This window comes from Xylocopa sonorina, chromosome 1, assembly GCF_050948175.1.
Source record: "Xylocopa sonorina isolate GNS202 chromosome 1, iyXylSono1_principal, whole genome shotgun sequence".
Classification (NCBI taxonomy): Eukaryota; Metazoa; Arthropoda; class Insecta; order Hymenoptera; family Apidae; genus Xylocopa; species Xylocopa sonorina.
In genome coordinates, this window is record NC_135193.1 from 1168173 (window position 1) to 1188062 (window position 19890).

A 19890-nucleotide genomic window follows, 5' to 3' on the forward strand; every position below is an offset into this window, starting at 1 on the left:
GACCCTCGAGATGGACTGATCCGCATAACATAATGCTTCCCCCTTATATTAATAAATTGATTCGTTTATTTCAAAATTAACGGTAAAATTTCATAAAACTACGATGTATCTACAACAGACTCCATCTTTTGTACGAATACCTTTTCACTTTGAATAAAAATAGGGAAATTGACCTCACTCTTAGAGAGTTGGTCGTTCGCCTCAAGACCCAGATCGTAGGGAAATTCGCGGAACTACGAAATATTCGCGACAGAGGCAAACTAGAGGCTTTAGGATCACCGGGCACGTGCGCGCGATCCAAGCCTTTGAAATCCTGCGTGTGCAATGCCTCGTTCACTTTTCTTTCTGCCCGTGAGCCATGGTGATTATGTAATCGGTGCTGACAGAAATACCTACGCAGTTGTTGTGACTCTAATACCTGCGTTGTCGATACGTGGACCACGAGGACGCGGTGAATGATGGGAGTGACTGCGGATGGTTGGTGGGACAGATGGATTGAAGCAAATTTGAATAATTGATGTGGAAAACGCCACGCCTCTTGCTGGTTTTTGAAGTCGAAATTAATTTCTGAATCAAATAAAGAATTTAGACGTTCCGAAATCTCTACGACTTAGCTTAAGTCAGCTAGTGATTTTAAAAAAATATTCCAAATTTTCCAAAAGAATAGGAACCCTTGTCTTTTTCCAACCTGTCGGCCATTAATATGTATATCTACTAGTTTACTACTTCGATATCTGACTTGAATTAATAAACACATTTCTTATTACAAAATACGTAGCATTGTTCTTAATACGACTTAATAACTTCGATTGTAAGTATTCTGAAATTAAAAAAATGAATTTCTTACAGCATCTTATGCATCTACAATTGCTTGAATACGTCTCAGCAGACTTTCCAAACACCTATCAAGAGAGATAATGAGATGAATCGACGACATCGAGTCACATTTATGAATGATCATTGATAGCATAAATTGGAAGCGTGTTAGAAATGTGCATGTTGCTGTACATGTTGCTGTGCACTGATTAAACGAAACGCTATCGCCAACACGCAACGAGACTAGTAAAATCCTTAGTTACTAGAAACGAATGCAAAAGATAATCTATATAATTTTTCTATCATCTGTTCAGAATAATTCGAACATCGGCACCACAGTTCTTTCATTTTTGTCTAGCACTTTAGGTCATTTTCAAACAATTAAAATAACTCCAAACATTTAAAACCTACCATCCAGTATAAATCAATTATAAGAGAACGAATTTACATACTCGAGTCATATTTATCAACCGAACCCTGCATGCTACTCCTGAATCACTGAAATGCAATGTAGAACCATTTGAAAAATCGGTTTTTCATAAAACACCACACGAGGCATAGAGTAACACGCAGCCATAAACCTGTCTCAGCCAATGAACGGGAAACAAAGCGCGAGCAGTAAATCTTGTTGACGTCGGACCTCATAACATAGGAATAAGTTGTCCAGAAATAAAGACGTCCGTCGCCGTAGAGACTTCAGGATTATCGTCGTCGTCGTCGTCGTTTCGTCGATTGTAAATTGCCCGATTCCAACGAATTCTCGCGTTCTAACAGCGAGTCCACCCAATGGACTTGTGCACAATCGTAGTTGCGTTCCGAGCGTTATTTACAACCGTTCCACGCCACCCTTTCGACCGTAGAGACTCGATTTGAGGAGCGCGTCCGCGAGGCGCGCTTCGACTTCACTTTGATCTCTTTAAAGTGACACGGATTTGTTGCTGTCGCTGCTTGCCGATGAATTACGAGCGGAATATTGTGCACCATTGCCCTTACCACGATCGGACGCGATTTCCTGTAGAATTCGCGTCATTAAAAAATCGCCGTGTCGCACGATCCTTTCTGATTCGAAAGTTCGCGCTCACCAAGGGATCAGAATGGAAAGCGCGATTAAACGCGAGAGAGGAAAAATTAATTTTCCATTTTTGCGTTGGTGAAAAACCTTCAACTGATATTTTATTATTTGATACACTCAAACGACACTTTTCGCATTATTTGAATTATTTGAATTATTTTTATATATTACGTATGTTATATAGATTTATATCTATTTTATCAATATATTTTTAGTTTCATTGTCATAATATTCTTTTCAAGGTTCAAGTTGTTATTATAGAAAAACTATTATTTTATTAATACATAAACGCGTACTTCCATGTAACATCATTTAAAACAATTATTTTTTAATCAAAATATCAATAAAATGCTATTTCTTTGAAAGAAATAAAAATTGATAAAATTTCAAACGAAGTGGAGAACATGCCAAGATGAAAGGATACCGATATACAAATATAAAATACAGATATAACAATATAAAAAGAAATCAGTTAATTCCTTAAGTAATAAAACACTAATACGTTAAGCTCTTGAGTAACGCAATGCTGGATTTATCGGGCGATTAATACGAGATTATCGGATTAAACTTTGAAATCACGACAATAATGCAGATCGTTTGGAACTCGCAAGAAGTTCATAAAAATAAGGAACGACAATTTCCTCGCACGCGCAAGTATTCAAGATGATTATTACGACGAAAGGGAATTACTAAACAGTGACGTGATTGTTTAATTATAAATATTTACTTCCGACGAACAGTTTGGAGAATTTAGATTGGAAATACAGTGCCTCCTTAGTAACGAAGAATACTAATTTGTACACATGAATGTAAGTATAATTAATACCGTGGAATAAATCACTGGTTAATTCATGCAAATTCCATCGCCGAGATACGACGATAATTCGGTATTAGAATCGCTCGGAAAAGATGGACGTTGCGTTTTAGTATCATTCTTAATACTTAATCGTGGTTATAATAGCCACAAACATAAACACACAAGTGAAAAGAAATACAAATTAAGGCAAACAACGTTACAATAGAAATTTCTACTTAAAAAATCACAACTGGTGATTAATAGAATTTGATATTAAAATTTAATAATAAAATACAAAAGTAATTAATAATAAAATAAGGTAAAATTTATTCATAATTTTTTACTTTCGAAAATAATTGAATACTTTTAATATTCTTTTAATATATTGTTTGTGTTCATCGTAATTTTTTGCTATTATCAACTAGCACGAGATTTATCCGGGAGGGGGGAGGGGGGATGGACAAAATGCTATATTGTTTCCTCACGTGGGAGCGCTTATGTAATGCATAATATCGTAATTACAATACATTACTGACAATAGGCAGCGATAAGATACATTTAACTAATATATCCCCACTGACATCCAGTTTCTCATTGTGTTAATCACTTATCTATTGCACGGTTAATTCTACATACAACAGACTTCCACGTAAATATGCAAATTTCCCATGGAACTAGTAAAGATACTTAGGAAGAATATATAACTGCAGTTTTTGCATGCTTAACGTCGTGTTAATTGTAATGACATGCGTGGATCCCTTTGAACGAAACCATTTGATTTGCAGCTTAAGGGTGAAATAAGGATGTAAAACAGACTAAGCTCAAATGTATTTTTTCAAAAATTAAATTATCTACGAGTATATAATCTCAATGCTCTTTCTTCTTGTAACTGGATTACGCACAGGATAGACTTTACATTTGCATAAGTAAATTGACCGAAATTTTTATAGCAATTAGAAAGCAAGCTTTCAATTTCTCTCCATGAGTAAATACTATTATACCTATCGTAAAATAAATCAATCTTGATAATAAAAGTGTAAGTCGCTGTTGTTTTTCTGCTCTGCTTGGAACTAATTAAATTGGTCTTTAGATACAGATTAATAGTAGCAGAAATGTACTTTATTAGGTACGATAGCACATATATACATGTAATTAATTTAGTAAAAAGAACGTAGAGCATTTTTATCGCTAGAAATACTGTACCCATTGGCGATAAGAGTAAAAGGAATCGATAATCAAACCACCCACGAACGAAAAAAATCGAACAATGTAGGCATTCATTGATTTAAGAAGGAATGTGGGGCAACGTGGAATGCATTGACGACTACTCAATTAGTCAATATTAAGAGGACTTTCCTTTGTTAATACAACAAAAAAAAAATTGAAATTAAAGCTCTTAAGTTTCAATAATTCTCATTTAAAAACATCCAATAATCAAATACTAAAAAGGAATTGTATACTACTAAGTTTACTAAAACCCTCAGCTCACTTTTGACCAAATTCAATCATTTTCTCTATTCTTTCCTTAAAGAAATGTCTTAATTTCAAGATAAATATAAACAAGCTGACGTTATAGTGATATGCATCATTAGTATTTCATTTTTCTTGAAATTGAGAAACATTTTTCTAAAGATAGATGCATATGGGAATCGAATGGAAGATGATAGCAGTGTATTTCACAACAAGAACTAATCAAGAAATTCTATTGACTTTTGTAATCTAAAGAAATATTTATGAATATAGAATGATATTTATGCGTTTAGAGGGAATTTAAATATGGAAAAAAATACAGCATGCCTGTAATATACATGCATTATGATGTTCATAGGGTAGTATGTTCCTTTAAGTCCCATTTGTCTAATTTAATTTGTAAATACAAACTATTAAACTGCATAAATATCCAATCCAATAATAAAGGTGTATGGTAATGAAATTAGAAAAGTATGTAAAGTACGTAATAAAAATAACACAGGGAAATCTCACACGCGATTTAATGCGAGACGCAACGGAACTGGTGCACTGAAAAAAATATGAGAATAGCGACCGAAATACCGAACGCTATATAGGCCAATAAAAACCGCGAGGCTGCAGTTCGAAATTGATAATTATACCTCTCTCGATATCTGTTCGACCGATCTCGATCGTTCGTGCAGAAAAACTTACCGACTTTGAAACCGCTACGCAGTATCGCGCGCTCGCGTACGCGCGATTCCTTCCTATCGCCATTTCTCTGCGATGCACGATTATAATTTTAAATGAAATCGGTACATTAACGCCCTTGAACAACAATGGCCTCCCCCGCCGGGACCCTTTCACCGTGACAACTTGCAAATCCAGTTATATCATCTCCCGACTTTGTAATCAGCTGTGTGTAAGAAGGCGACTCGCCCGGCCTTTCTAGGCGCGCGCGCGCGCGCATGTGCGGCAATAAATCAACCGCATGCACGAGAGCTTTTGTCCGCGTCCACCGTTTTTCCTTGACCGCGGTAAATTCAATTAAGCCATGCTCTTTTCTGTGTATTTACGCATGGACCACGGAGACGACGGTTTTAAAATAGTGGATCCGTGGATTCGCCGCCTTCTGTGCCTCGAATTACGAACGACCTAGATCGAAATTCACTCGAGGCGAGTAACTTTTCATGCAACTGCGAATGTCGAACGTTTTATTATACGTTTAACATTTTAGAAATTCTTTCGTGCATGCTTCTAAGGCTGCAAACATAACACTGTTTCACTTTGGCCATTTCAAGTAGGCCGTATAAAACTTCTGTGATGCACATGCGCAGGTTCCACCCCTGCTCTATGTAATTCTTTATTCAATATCAGTTGACATAATTGTTGATTTTGGTACGAAACATGCATCTGCATTCTTTCCTTTCCCGCAGCTGATTTATCAAATCTTTTTCATCTTCTGCGGAAATTCCTGTTTTTATTAACAGTTAATTCAAGTATCGCTAACCATTGGTCCTGTTTTTATCAAATTCGCAAAGGTTATAAATTATAGTAGATCCTCCCATTAAAATCCTTCTATATTTTATCTTCGGAATAAAACCAAACTTATAATTACTTTCTTTATCTTTCCATTCATAATGTTTCCGTCAAAAAACTTACGAGAATGCAACAAGCTATTAGTTCTGGAATAACCCGATTGTAAACAGGATAAATGCTTCCAAAATATCCATTCGTACAATTCTGACGTGGTGGATTGATGTTAATCCGAGCCAAGCCACCGGGACTAGAACCGCTAATATTATATCATTCGCAGAAAATGAGCTCGGACAAAGATTAGAAAATCAATGTGAATTACGTTAAGAGTTGGTGAAAAAGAAATGGCCGATGAAAGCGAGATAAATAGATGACTGAGGCCGAAGGTATTCGTCTAGTTGCAATATTTGATGGCCTTCGGCGTTATGGAAATGCGCACGGTATTCCGACATATGTGCAGATCCTGTATGGGCGAGTTTCGATGCCGTCGACGATCTTAGAGTGAAATGTCAGTAAGGTCACGGTCGTGAAGGAGCGAGGAATCCCCGTCGACCCACCAGCGATAATTACTCCAAACCGTGGGGTGATAACGCGCTCCAAAGTTCCTTTGGATTATTTCGTTCGTCCTTTTCAATAAGGGCGAAATCAAACTTTTCGTGGATTTCGAAAGCTTTTTGTCTTTCATTTAATTTAATGCTCATTGAGATGAACGATTCCAATAGTGGCGTGGGTATCTTGGATTTTGAATAAGAAATAAAACTAGTTTTTTTTTTACGCAGGCTGAAGCATTTTGGGAAAATTCTTAGATCGATGATCCGTGTGAGAGAATTTTTTTCACAAACATTTTTTTCAAACCTTGATTAAAATGGGAATAGAAAGTGATGGAAAAGAGAGATGTACGAAAAGTTAAAATTTTGGTCAGCAAAGATATAAATTTAAGATCCTGACGAGAGAATTTTTTGGAAGCTGTTCTTAAAAATTTGAAAAAATGAAAGTAAAAAAAAACAGTAGGTATAATGAACGAAAGTTTGAATTTTTTTTCAAAAGCTGAAGTATCGTGTGAAAATTAAAATATCAAAGATCCTAGCGGAAGGATATTTTTGGGAATGGTTGTAAAACGTTTGATGAAAATAATAATAAGTAAAAGTAACGATGTGCGAGAAGTCATACAGTTATTACGATGTCCAACCTTGTGATTAATTATCACGCCCAGTACCTTGGGAAGATCCACTCGTTTGCATACTGAATGCCAAGATAAGATTATTGTTGTATAATAGTTATCAGCTGCACAGAGGATGTTTACAAATGAAAGTAAACATTTAAGATTTGTAGCTTCGTAAACGTGAATAATAAAGATTCTGTCCGTGTTACTTATAGAAGATATTCGATATAATTTTGTTAACTACTCCCTTGATTAGATTTCAATTTAAGCGACTTGTGTCTACGACGACATTGTATCAAATGGGCATCTATTTTATGACAACGGCTACTCGTTACATGTACATTTTGTTAACTATTTCAACAATATATAACAAATTGTTTATGTAAAGGTACGTCAATATTTACCCATTAATTTGTCCTGCACTTCTTTCAATATTCATTTGTATTTTTATTAAACATTGCGATGATGCGAAACATCTATGCTTTTTTTTAACAACAACGTATGCAGTTATTTGTTAGAATGTAGCAAATAAAAATGAAAAAGGAAATTAACATAAAAATACTCTTTGAATCAACTATAAAATTATAAATTATTTATTAAATTATTTATTAAATTATAAATTATAAATTATTAAACTATAAAATTAACAAATTATGCTATAAATTGTTAAAACTTTAATGCTAAATACAAAAGCTCTGGATAAGAGTAAAAACTCTTTTTTACATTCGAAAATGATCTGGGGAATGAAAAAAAAATGATTCAATTAAAGAACTGTTAAGGTATTCGTGAGGTTTGTTTTTCCACGGATAAATATGTTCCCTTGTGAGCATACATTTCCAGTAAACACTAAGTCGTTCATAATAAACGCACTGCGCGTTTAAGCCGGCGTAATATGAGGTTTTATGATTACGGTTATTTGTGATCCTACTTAACTCCACTTTACATGCCAATATAAACATTATACTTTCATTTGCGTACGTATGAAAGAGATGCTCGAGTGATCGTGAAACCGTAGACGTTCTTTCTTACCGACGCAGCGTCCAGTATATTTCGGACGTATCGAGGGACAAAAATTGGAAGAACTAAAAAATGTCGCAACAAATACTGTATATCTAGCTTCAATGTTTAGTTCGAGGCAAGATATTGTGCAATCAAGAATATTGGTACCGTGTGAGGATACTATATAGTCTTTACTAGATTCATGACAATGTTGCCAATGTTCTGTTTTGCTATATTTAAGATTCCCCACTACACAAAAAGTACTCCGTGACACTAATCACGCATTATTACGGGTGCATCCTCAGGTGTCATGACTCTCTGCCAGTTGAGAATATCTCGAAACGGACCCACCGTATCGTGACAAATCGCAGGAACGACACACTTTTCGCGTTACTTGCTTTGATATACGTTACGAGTTTCGTATATATCAACAATTTTGCTGCACCTCTTCCGACCCGTATCGCGTGAACGTGGTAACCAATACTCAACTTCACACAGCCAACTTCATATTCATGAAAATGCGATTTATGGATGCTAGTTTGGTTTTTTCATACAACAATCGTTTTCGAATTAAATTCGAGGAAAATAAAAAGTTAGTATGCAAAAACGAGTGAAAAGGTCGTTCGTGCGATTTTCTGAATTTTTTTTACGAATCTACTGGGATTATTAAAAAATATTGGGTAGCAAAATGATATATGACAAGAATCGAGATAGAAATGTATCCTCGAAGAACGATAATATTAAATATACATAGAGACGTAAACGTCACGTTTAACATATTATTCTCTCGATTCTTGCAGTAATAATGCAACATATTCGTAATAAAGCTCCACTTGATAGTCGCATGACCTTGACTAACCGCGAACCCGATTTTCGTGTTATTAGACGAAAAAAATTACTATTAATAATTTTGACACCTGTGTTTCACTGCGTTTACAGTTTAGATAAAAGAATCCAAATTGTTCAATATTTAACCAAAACACTTGATTATTCAAAATAATAACTTTTCAAAGACATAGATACGAAAAGGGCTACTTTAGATAAATCGATAAATAAACGTCACTAATAAATGTAACATAAACCGCGCGTATCCAATTCGGAAATACTTGACAATCCAATCTACGAGAAAGTCCGAATGAAGTTAGTGCCTTCAGCCTTAATACACTTTATTGCATCCCCCGAACTGTATTACAAGAATAGCCGTACACGACTCGACCTACAAAGAGCTTTATCACGTGCAGAGAAGACGGTTGTTTCGGTGCGTGCACGGGTCCTACCTTTTCAATACGAACGACAACACAGCGTCCCGATACGCCCCAAACCGTCCTTCTCCGTCGGCTGCCGGCGCACGACTGTAGATAATTCGCGGTTACAGCCGGCCTAGATATATACGAGCTATATTTAGCGACTATCGTCACCGGGGACGCACGCGATTGGTCTGCAGTGACGTGACAGATACGCGTGATTGGTCGATCTCGCGAATACGATGCGATCGTTTGGAGCGAGTTTGGCTTACGGCTGGGCGCGACTCGCGGGCACGACATTTGTTGACATGAAACTGTCAGAGAATACGCGCTCCCTTAATGCACCGGCGTACTCAAGTTCCCGCGTGTTAAACTTCCACCCTTTCTCTCGATGCTTTCAGCATTCTTCGCCTGTAATTAATATCACGACGAATATTATCTATCTCTCTACAAATGTGTTTGAATGTCTTTTATCTAGCGTTTATAAATTTGAAATTTTCCTTTCCACTCGGATAACAGTACAACGTAATATGATAGTAAGCATTTGAAATAATCTGATTGGCGAAAGATCGCAGGATGGATGAAGTGATTGAACCGAAGATCCAATTCAGTAACTGGAACAAGGTTTGCTCGTATTCTTCGAGCCACAGGTGAACAATCATTCGTGAGTCGACTGACCGAGTGGGTGGAATTTATGGAGAATAGGAGCGAATGTAATGGACGATTATTAACGCGGCTTCGCGCTATTAATTTGCTCGAAGCTTTCGAAAAGCCTTGAAGTTGGCCGACCTGCCTCTCTTCGCTCTATGAAATCATAGATTTCCCGGCAGTGTTATTATGCGAAAATTACGCTCTAAAATTAGTCACGGCTCATTACCGTGTGTGTACGCTGGTAGAGGGGTGCAGGGATTTGGGCGCGTTTCAGAAAAAAAGCTATGCATGAAACTCATAAACATTTTCGATACGTATCTGGCTATTAATGTTCAACCGATGATGATGGTATTATGCTAAACGACTCCAATAATCGTAATGCAGAATATACCGTTCATGTGTCTATTTATCGATCATTTCTGCACGGCACTTAGTCACATGTCGCATCGTAAATTCATCTTCGATTGCTTACTTATTCGCTGAGGTCTGTCGTTCTAAGAAAGTACTTTTTACAGGGGAGGCATCAATGGAAAGTTGCAATCGGATGATCAAGACTCGGAAGATCGGTACTTTCGATTGTCACCATCGCGAACCGAGTCAAAATGACATTCTTATTCAAACATTCGAAGCATTTAATCATATCTCGCATAAGAATCTGCGTTAAAATCTACTTTCAAATTGCACGAATCCAACTGACGAACTATGCCAGCGCTCTCCATCGACGTGAATACGAATTAACAATCATGGCGTCGCCCATGGTTTGAAGTAATGTTCAGAGATAGTTTCAAATATTACAAAAGACGGAACCCACGTCCTGATTTAAAAGATGTAATCGATTTAAATAATCCTGATTGCAACAGAGTACGTATTAAATTATAAAATCATGTATTTTACGTAAGTAAAATGATGATGTTTTCTAGGTTATTGGTTTTAGAGGAAAGTTACTCGAGCAGCAGTGTGAATATGAATTAGGATTAAAGCCAGTGAAAGAATGGAAAATATTCGAATTTCCAGAAATTCCAGGATTGATTTTTATAAAAAATCCATTTACTATCCATGGCCAACGGTATTGGATAATAAAATCTTTAAAAGAGTACACAAAAAGGCCATATAAATTAAATTTAGATCCCCATAATGTTTTGAATGATGATGAAGATTGGTGGGACGTATGTTTTAGGTAAAATGTGTATTGAAAAAGAAAAAGGAAATGTTGACATTTATAATATACATAATTTTTACTCTAATTGCAGGAAATTTAATAAAAGAAAAGATTTAATATCAAAATTAAGATGGGCAACATTGGGGTATCATCACAACTGGGACACAAAACTATATTCAGAAGCATGCAAAACAGAAATACCCAATGAATTGTCATTGTTGGCTTCATTTTTGGCACAAGCTCTAGGTTTTAATGATTTTAAAGCAGAAGCAGCAATTGTTAATTATTATAGAATGAACTCGACCTTAGCAGGTCATACTGATCACTCTGAGGTTAACATTGAAGCACCCTTATTCTCAATAAGTTTTGGTCAAACTGCGATATTTTTAATTGGAGGACTTACCCAAGAGGATACACCTAATGCAATGTTTTTAAGGAGTGGGGATATAGTAGTGATGTCTGGGATGTCTCGTTTGAGATATCATGGCATACCAAAAATTTTATTAGACAGTGATGCAACATGGGAGAATGAAGAATTATATGATAACTATCAGCATGCTAAATGGGATCATGATGATTGGATCAAAGCAACAAGCTACATTTCCGAAGCCAGAATAAACATAAATGTAAGACAAGTATTAAAACCTGGACAATCGTCTCTGTTATGAAATATTGTACATAAAGTTGCCTTGTATATTTTTATTAAAAATACTTATATCAATTACACTGAGATATCTTATACTTCTTTCTTCTTTTGTTAAGTAGGCTGCCAATTCACATTAGCAATAGAAGCTGCATTACAAAAAATGCCTCAATTCTGTTAAATGTCATTGTTTGGAATCTCTTCTTCTATACATTGTTTCGTCAAATTGCTTTGAAACATGGTCAAAATATTTAAGAAGTCCCAGGCAATTGTTGCCATCCTTAATAAAAAATCTTGCGAATGTAATATCCATCTATCTTTAATACGATTAATCGTTTCGTATTTAGTTTCATAATCATTTGGATTTGAACATGACTCTAATACTACCGGCATATATGGCCTTAGCAAAATATTCGTAGCTTCGCGAACTGCTGTATTTAGAATAAAATCTTTGGAGATATCAGGCGTGTGAATCATGTTTTTTCCTTTAATTGATTATAATTTAGCAAAAAGAACATACACGTATACCTGTAATGGAGTTCCCATATTTAACAATCATTGACCATTTTACGTGTTGGATATACACAAACCTATATTTAAAGATGATTAATATTCATTCTCGAGATGATATCTTCGTAGGCTCTTATTATTCCCGCTTGCCAGCAACTTCTACGTGTGCTATGCGGATTGACAGCGCGCACATCTATTCTAAATGTGTTATTTGAATCGTTGTCAGTAACGCGAAAACAACGATCTTCTTTTATTAATCGCTGTATAAAACAATGTTTCATTTCTTCAAATGAGTAAGAAGTTTTGCGTTCTTGTGCCATTGAGAATTTTTACCTTCAATTTTAATCATTTCATCCTGTCTTTGTGTTATATTGTTATGTTAATTTAGTGGCCATCAATGTGGAATTAATACATTTTGTTATTCAATTATTTTATACACTCGGTGTATCGTATCAAACTTTTGTGCTTTCCTCTTGATTGTATTTACAATTATTTAAATTACGCGCACATCTTTTACGTAACTGTATAGATATCTTGAAACTTCCGGTCCCACGAGTCAGCTGATCAGTTTTATTCCTGTCTGCTTGATAGTTCTTACAGTTATGTCTGGGAAAGATAAACTTGCGATTTTCCCTTCTCGGGGGTGCGTATTTTCTCTTTAAACTGTATAAACTCGTCTCGTTTGTTAATCAAGCTTTATTTTCCATTTGTTTAACGAATTTCGTCATTAACATTACATTAAGTGAAACAATTATCATTCATCGCTAGATGGGTGTAACCCTATTCTAGTTCATATGAAACATTGAAATGATGTTTTTAAGTATAGAATTTTATACATATATTATCGATGCATGATTATTTGTTATGAACTGTAATGAACTTTTTCACTGTTCTCAAAAAACATCAAGTTTATACATTGCTTACTTATCTCATTACAGTGATTAAAAATGACAGTAATATAAAAGAAGTTCCACTTTTTCGCCTGAAATATTTTTGTTTCGTAACAAATTAAAATTTCGTAAAAATTATATAGTAAAAGTTATATAGTTTTATGTAGTCCAAGATATAGTAATGATAGTTATATTTATTAGGAAGGTTAATGGAATACAAAAATGAAGTATTGGCTTTTAACATGAATAGTTTAATAATTCTTTTATAAAGATGTGATTTTATATGAATTGCATCAATTAATGCCCTAAAAAATGTAGTATTTCATTTAATAGAACAAGGTTGACCTTGATATCTGGTTAACCTTCAAGTTCCAGCAAAATGAAAAAAATATTAGTATATACTGTGCGTATAAAACTGTACAACTTTTATGTAATTTTTATAATGATAAAAATGGTGAAGATTTAAAATTTGTGTTTTTATTGCAGAGCGCAAATGCTAATGAAGTCTCGTTTACAAGGGGCTCAAAAAGGTCATGGATTGTTAAAAAAGAAAGCAGATGCACTGCAAATGCGTTTCAGATTGATTTTGGGTAAAATTATTGAGGTACAACAAATTTTCACATTACATATGTCACTTATGTACTCTATCTCATTTACAATAGTTTGATCTATTTTTGTATTTAGACGAAAACTCTTATGGGAGAAGTGATGAAAGAGGCAGCTTTTTCATTAGCTGAAGCTAAGTTTGCAACCGGAGACTTCAATCATGTAGTTCTTCAGAATGTAACAAAAGCACAAATTAAAATTCGGTCTAAGAAAGATAACGTTGCTGGTGTTAATCTTCCAGTGTTTGAGTCTTATCAAGACGGCACAGATACATATGAATTAGCAGGTTTGGCGAGAGGTGGCCAACAGCTAGCAAAATTGAAAAAAAATTATCAAAAAGCAGTCAAGTTATTAGTAGAATTAGCATCCTTGCAGACAAGTTTTGTAACTCTGGATGAAGTTATTAAAATCACAAACCGCCGTGTGAATGCTATTGAACATGTTATCATTCCAAGAATCGAGAGAACTCTTGCTTATATTATTTCCGAACTGGATGAATTGGAAAGAGAGGAGTTCTATCGATTAAAGAAGATCCAAGACAAAAAGAAGCAAGCAAAAGCTAAAGTACTGTTCCTATTCTAGAAACCATTGTATTTTTCAATACTGTTAGTGAGCATGTTTTGTAATGTTTAACTTTTCTTTACAGCTTGAAGTAATTAGAGCGCAGATGAAAGCTGCTGGCAAAGATGTGGAAGCTGCGAATATGCTAGATGAAGGGGATGAAGATCTTCTGTTCTAAATGCTGTAAATAATTTGTTTTCACGTTCTGAAGTATTAAAACGAAAGTGTGTTTCGATTATGAGCGAATGTGTTAAAGAACGAATCTGAATGAAGCATGAAAACAAATTTTGTTATTTCTCCAAAATCCTTCAAACAATACTGATCCACAGTACTGCTATGTTATGAAGAATATGGTTATTATTAAAATATAAAAAAATATACATAAGCGAATGTTAATATTCCATAATACTGTTAACATTTATTATTTTTACGATATGAAATTACTCATTGTATTATTAATTAATTATGTTAATGATATCTTTCATTAGCTGCAAAGCATTGACTTGATATTTATTGAGATCGTATTATTTTTAAACGCGTTCAACGTGCTATTATATTGATAATGGTTGCAACATCAGAAAAACATTACGAAAGGTTATAAAATGAACTATCTAGTTTATGGAGAATAAATATGTACATATATAAATATGTACTTATTCTTTTGTATTATATTATTTATTCATCATCACTGCATCCTCTCTACCTGCCTTAGACAATATCTATTGCTTTTGTATCCTTTGATTTCTAATGATTTCATCAAAGAATTTTATTAAAGAGTGAATATTAATTTTATTGATACATAGGAACAGCAATTCGACGTGTTCCTAAATTTCTTACTCTCTACTCAAAATCCTGAACATATCATTTAGATACAATTAGCGCAGATTTAACGTTAAGAATTAATTAAGAGAAATGCATAATCATTATAGCTGTTAAATTTGTTGAACTGGGTCAATCAATATATGAACCTTTTCCCATATGAGTCAAGTCTCCCAACTAAAGGGTGTTGCGCGCATGGAAAATCCTTTCAGTGCGCGGAAAATTTGTGCCGTGACCACCCCAAAGATGTCGTCCGGTCATTTAAGGGTTGTGCAAGTGGCAGAAAATCGTTTCGACGACGCGATCCACCATTTAAAATGGAACTTTTTCTCTGATGAACCACTAAACCACGCAGTAGGACTATGCGAGAGAGGTGAGAGCCAGTACGAGCTGGAGAGACATTGCTTGCTTACTTTAAAACAAGGCTACTCGAGGATGCTGGTGGATCAGAATGGGATGGTAAGCTGAATCAAAGAGGGCCAATTCTGTACTCCTTTTCTTTCCGCAATAAAGACGTTCTGTAATTTTGTTGAATTTGTCGACTTATAAATATTCGCGTTATAAATATTTCATTGACGGAGGAATGTTTCCCTACGACGTTATGTGTATACACGGACCTTGAACGTTAAGTTCATTGTCGATCATAAGAACTATCCTATCAGATAGCTGGTATGGCTTTGAACGGTATCCTGAAGAAAGGAGAGCGCGAAGAGGCTGAACGCCGTCTCGCCGAACTGGACGACGAAAAATTCAAAATTATATTCGGACTCCTCTACAAAGTTAACGAAAAAGTTGATCTTTTTTCTAAGTACAATGTGTACGAGCTGTTCGAGTGCCGAATTCTCAGCGTCGATGAGAACTTCCGCGGGAAAGGTCTGGCAAACGTTCTGATGGCGGATAGTATAGAAACAGCGAGAAACGCTGGCTTTAAGGTAACACCGAGTGTGATTTACTTCCTGAACTGTTTCAAACAATGATCGTTGGAGCATGCATTTAAGTTTGATAGAAGATTTTTGTAACACTGTGTTCTGTGATTTAATCGTATCGTTTCTTATATCGGTAGCTTATTTCGACTTTACAGCATAAACCTAAATTTTAATTATAATTTATAAAATTGTCTGTATTGAACATTATTTTCAGTTATACAAACAATAAACGAATAAATTGTCCATTAATATTTGCATATTCTTAAAAGAGAACAGAAGAATTTGTTGAAAAATAGATTATGTGTCTGCTTGTATGTTTAAAGCACGGTCTATTGTAAAAAAAAATGTTGTTCTGCGAAAAGTTTACATTTTGCTTTTCTTTCAGCATGTGCTACGATTAATATGCATGGGATGATTTTCGTTTATCAAGATGTAAAATTGTAATGCACTCGTTACTTTCCCGAGAGGTACTTTTGCACGCAGTGTGTATTCTTCGTTCGAAATGTATGTAAATGTTTCTGTGTAATCGGAGATGTTTCCGTATACTATGTTACAATTGATTATGTATTTGCAGGTGTTCAAAGCTGATGCGACGGGAATGTTTTCGCAAAAAGTATGTCTAAAGCATGGTTTTCAGGTAGAGGCAGAGATACCGTACATGGATCTCGATGAATCAATCAGACCGGCACCTCCTCATCAGGCTTTAAAGCTGATGGTGAAGGTGTTGAATTAAGAAACGTAAATTCTGCATTAATTTCGAAAAATCTTTAACAAGCAGCAAAAATAAAAAATTTTACGAAAGAGCAGTAGTATGAACTATGTGTATCGTTGTGTGACAATAACAAGTCTCTAATATATATATATTTGTCTCACAAAGACACATTTATATATATATACATATATACATAAACAAAGAAAAAGAAAAGTGGGCGGACCGCATGTTACTCTTCTTAAAAAGTATTAATAATTCGAGGCATCGGTTACTGCCCTTTGTCTGTGTTCTGAATGATGAGCTGTTATTAGAACAACAACAAATGTTTATATATATGTATTTGAGTTGACAAATGCAAGAATGAAAATCCATTTAACATTTTCTTCATTGGACTTTTGTTCTGCATTCTGCTGATTCAGAACAAAAAGAACTGCTCTGGTTTGTATGGCAAAAGATTTATGAAATAGAAATTCAGGTTTTCGTATATAAAAAATAAATGTCAACGTATCGACGATACATACTGTATCATGATGGAAATCGTGTGTCAAATGTTGTATATAGTTTGATATTTGTTAACTCCTTTGTACAATTCTACAGTCCATTGGTGGTAAATTGAAAGTATACATGTATATGTATAGAGTACACAAAATGTTCAACAATCTCAATTGTGTACACGGTTTTTTTACAGCCATCACGAGAGACCAGTAGAACACGGACTATCTCTTGGTCCGCGTCTAAGAAATTTATCGAAAAACAGTGATTTAGCTCATGGTTATAGGAATCTACTGGATGGGTCCATACGAATATAAAATACAAAGTTACGAGAAGTATTATTTTTGTTGGTGTTACGTGTTATGAAAATATATTACAAGTTATTTTGTAAGAGTATCCGCCAAATAAATATTACAGTTTAATGACTAATGACTAATGCCTCATAATATATATGTATATCCTTTCAAACAACTTTTAAACTATTATGTTAAATGCAGAATTCAATTACATAAGTACAACTTTATTCCAATGATAAATGTATAAATATGTAATGCAACAAACATACCTAACAATTAAACTTTTTGTAAAAATTATATATAATTTAAAAAGAGGAATGCAGTCTTGTAACAATATTTATACATGTAATAAGGGAATCTAGAAGTTCACTTGAGGTCTAAAATGTTTTTGCAACTTATTTGCTTTAAACTGCAATTGCGTGGAGTATTTAGCTTGTATTCTTTGCATATACTTAATATCTCTGGCTTTCTTAATAGCAGCCTCTTTTTGTGTTTCTGTCCAACCCAGAGCCCTATACTGTGACAATACTTTACGTAATTTGTCACTTTTTGATACTGCAAGTGCTCTGTTTGTATTTAAGTTCTGCTTATAATACCTCAGCAGAGATCTATGTCCAATGATATTTCCCGATGGTAATACCAGTTGATAATCACTATCATCCAATTCTGGTATTTCAACCTCTGCATCTGGGTCACCAATTTCTGCATCAGGATAACTGGACGAATAATCATAGAACTCTGCATATTCTGCGAGTGCATCTCCTTCGTGTAACATTTTGCAGTGACCTTTATCAATCATGTGCGCTCTAGCAGCTTCAGCACTTTGGAAACATCTTCCTATTAATTATGCAAACAAATATAGTTCAATTATTAACTTCAATATATTATTAAAAGCTTTTATATGTCTTATTAATGCAAACACATATAGCAGCAGCAATGCAATGCATAATCATAATGTTAGATAGATATACTTTCTACTGAATAACTAAATATCATGATTTTGTTTTAATAAAAGAAAATCAAGACTTCTAATTGCGCGATAAAAGCAAAAATTTTGATTGATTTACCAGAATTGTTACACCAAATGCACATGTACCCAGCAAATATCTTTTCTCCAAGATATACAAGCAACCCTTTAATGTCTGTGCAATATTCAGGATCTGGCACGAAGAAAGAGTGTGCAACTGTCATGTGTTTCAGATTGCGTACCAAAGATCTACTATGATGATTACAGAATAAACAATTGTTGTTTGTGACTGGATTTTCAGCATCTTCCATCCATTCGTCAGAATCAAGAGATTCTATGTCAGAATCTATCTCCATATCTTCTCTTGACCTTTTCATAGAAGCTACTTCATTCGTAGCTTTCTTATTTACAGAATCAGGTGAAGGGCCAGCATCATCGTTGAACTCTTCACTTGTAATATCAAAAGCAATACTTTGTTTTGCAGATTTTTCCTTGTGCTTCTTTGACAATAAGTGATTCTCATATTGATTTCTCGTATTGAAGCTCTTTCTGCATACTTTACAGTTCATCGTTTCTTCCTCTCTTTCTTTGTCATCCTTGTTCCTTTGCGCGATCACCCTCTTTTGAAATTCTTCCACAGACACTGGTGGCAATTCCGCGACTTTTCTTTTTAAATTGTACCTATGCCAATCCGATTTGTAATGTTGCCTTTGTATCTCTAAATCTCTGAACGCTACGCGACATGTTATACAGGTGAATGGCGAGGTCATTTTTCGTAGTAGATTTCAATTTTGTTAATGATTTTTGTAAATTCGTTCTCTTAATTATCGAAGCTTTTGTTGTTAAATGTTAACCACGTTATATGGATATTTACCACCATTTATTTGACTCGATATAAATTGTACAATTCTAATAATTATACTCAGTCCAAATCGATACATGTACACGCAATAAAAATTCTAGGACGCATCACGTGCACAGTTATTTTTTGTACTAAGGTAGAGGTTATGTTGTCGATTAACGCAATGTTGCTACAATTATCGTGACTTCTGCTATTACGTCAGAACGTTCGAAAAAAGTTCGTATATGCTCTTGAACTTGAAGGAAATAAAGGAATCTTTTGATAAATTATCAATGAGTAGAGTGCATTTGATTTTGGCGGTGATTTCATGAAACGCTCGCTAGAGGATTGAGTATCGAAACGTTCGCAAAGCAAGCAATAATTTCACTGTATAGAGTTAACGATTTGTATAATTACAATTAAGGATTCAACAATATATATATAGAATGTATCCAGTATATTGTAAGAAATTTTTAAAGTTCCTATCTGTTTTTCAAGTGGTTTCGTCATTTAGATATGGCCATTAATCTACGATTAGATAAGACCACCGTGTCGCCGTGATTTTTTATGCAATTTCAGCCGGATTGATCGTTTTCTATTCGCTAATCATGCGCGACCTATTAAAACTTCTTTAAAATTAAATTATCTTTGTAAATAGTCATGTGTTTACGAAATAATATTATGCTCAGCGGTAATGGACAAGAGATTTATCGACGATACTTCAGGGACTAAAGGAGAGAAGT

At 34.7% G+C, this 19890-nt stretch overlaps 5 protein-coding genes across 6 annotated transcripts in view; 3 read left to right on the forward strand and 2 right to left on the reverse strand.

Moving 5' to 3' along the window:
* The window catches only part of Atf3 (Activating transcription factor 3), a 30606-nt gene extending 21426 nt beyond the window's left edge, over nucleotides 1-9180 (reverse strand). For both annotated transcript variants that reach the window (XM_076908552.1, XM_076908535.1), the window contains exon 1: nucleotides 9108-9180. The gene's annotated coding sequence lies outside the window, so the exon portion shown is untranslated. The remainder of the gene's footprint in view (nucleotides 1-9107) is intronic.
* Nucleotides 9181-10434: 1254 nt separating this feature from the next.
* On the forward strand, nucleotides 10435-11614 carry Alkb (alpha-ketoglutarate-dependent dioxygenase AlkB). Its single transcript, XM_076901813.1, has 3 exons — nucleotides 10435-10586; nucleotides 10646-10902; nucleotides 10976-11614. Exons 1-3 carry the CDS (start codon nucleotides 10494-10496, stop codon nucleotides 11550-11552), a joined length of 927 nt encoding a protein of 308 aa, XP_076757928.1. The 5' UTR covers nucleotides 10435-10493; the 3' UTR covers nucleotides 11553-11614.
* Nucleotides 11615-12595: 981 nt separating this feature from the next.
* On the forward strand, nucleotides 12596-14743 carry Vha36-1 (V-type proton ATPase subunit Vha36-1). The gene is made up of 4 exons (XM_076898488.1): nucleotides 12596-12680; nucleotides 13414-13531; nucleotides 13612-14097; nucleotides 14180-14743. Exons 1-4 carry the CDS (start codon nucleotides 12640-12642, stop codon nucleotides 14270-14272), a joined length of 738 nt encoding a protein of 245 aa, XP_076754603.1. The 5' UTR covers nucleotides 12596-12639; the 3' UTR covers nucleotides 14273-14743.
* A 313-nt stretch (nucleotides 14744-15056) lies between these two features.
* Nucleotides 15057-16727, forward strand: LOC143424117 (arylalkylamine N-acetyltransferase 1). Its single transcript, XM_076895992.1, is given in 4 exon segments — nucleotides 15057-15101; nucleotides 15103-15372; nucleotides 15576-15845; nucleotides 16414-16727. Coding segments are annotated over 4 exon segments (744 nt in total). The 3' UTR covers nucleotides 16573-16727.
* Nucleotides 16728-17381: 654 nt separating this feature from the next.
* Nucleotides 17382-19537, reverse strand: LOC143424112 (cytoplasmic 60S subunit biogenesis factor ZNF622). The gene is made up of 2 exons (XM_076895979.1): nucleotides 18407-19537; nucleotides 17382-18176 (listed from the first exon to the last, which is right to left on the reverse strand). Exons 1-2 carry the CDS (start codon nucleotides 19074-19076, stop codon nucleotides 17698-17700), a joined length of 1149 nt encoding a protein of 382 aa, XP_076752094.1. The 5' UTR covers nucleotides 19077-19537; the 3' UTR covers nucleotides 17382-17697.
* Between the last annotated feature and the right edge of the window lie 353 nt (nucleotides 19538-19890).

What these genes read in the sequence shown, in the direction of transcription:
- Alkb (XM_076901813.1), top strand. Translation starts at nt 10,494, where the DNA reads ATGTTCAGAGATAGTTTCAAATATTACAAAAGACGGAACCCACGTCCT. An exon ending in ATAATCCTGATTGCAACAGA is followed by an intron (nt 10,587 to 10,645) that starts GTACGTATTAAA and finishes GATGTTTTCTAG; the next exon opens with GTTATTGGTTTTAGAGGAAA. An exon ending in TGGTGGGACGTATGTTTTAG is followed by an intron (nt 10,903 to 10,975) that starts GTAAAATGTGTA and finishes CTCTAATTGCAG; the next exon opens with GAAATTTAATAAAAGAAAAG.
- Vha36-1 (XM_076898488.1), top strand. Translation starts at nt 12,640, where the DNA reads ATGTCTGGGAAAGATAAACTTGCGATTTTCCCTTCTCGGGG. An exon ending in GCGATTTTCCCTTCTCGGGG is followed by an intron (nt 12,681 to 13,413) that starts GTGCGTATTTTC and finishes TTTTTATTGCAG; the next exon opens with AGCGCAAATGCTAATGAAGT. An exon ending in AGAAGCAAGCAAAAGCTAAA is followed by an intron (nt 14,098 to 14,179) that starts GTACTGTTCCTA and finishes TTTTCTTTACAG; the next exon opens with CTTGAAGTAATTAGAGCGCA.
- LOC143424112 (XM_076895979.1), bottom strand. Translation starts at nt 19,076, where the DNA reads ATGACCTCGCCATTCACCTGTATAACATGTCGCGTAGCGTTCAGAGAT. An exon ending in CATTTGGTGTAACAATTCTG is followed by an intron (nt 18,177 to 18,406) that starts GTAAATCAATCA and finishes CATAATTAATAG; the next exon opens with GAAGATGTTTCCAAAGTGCT.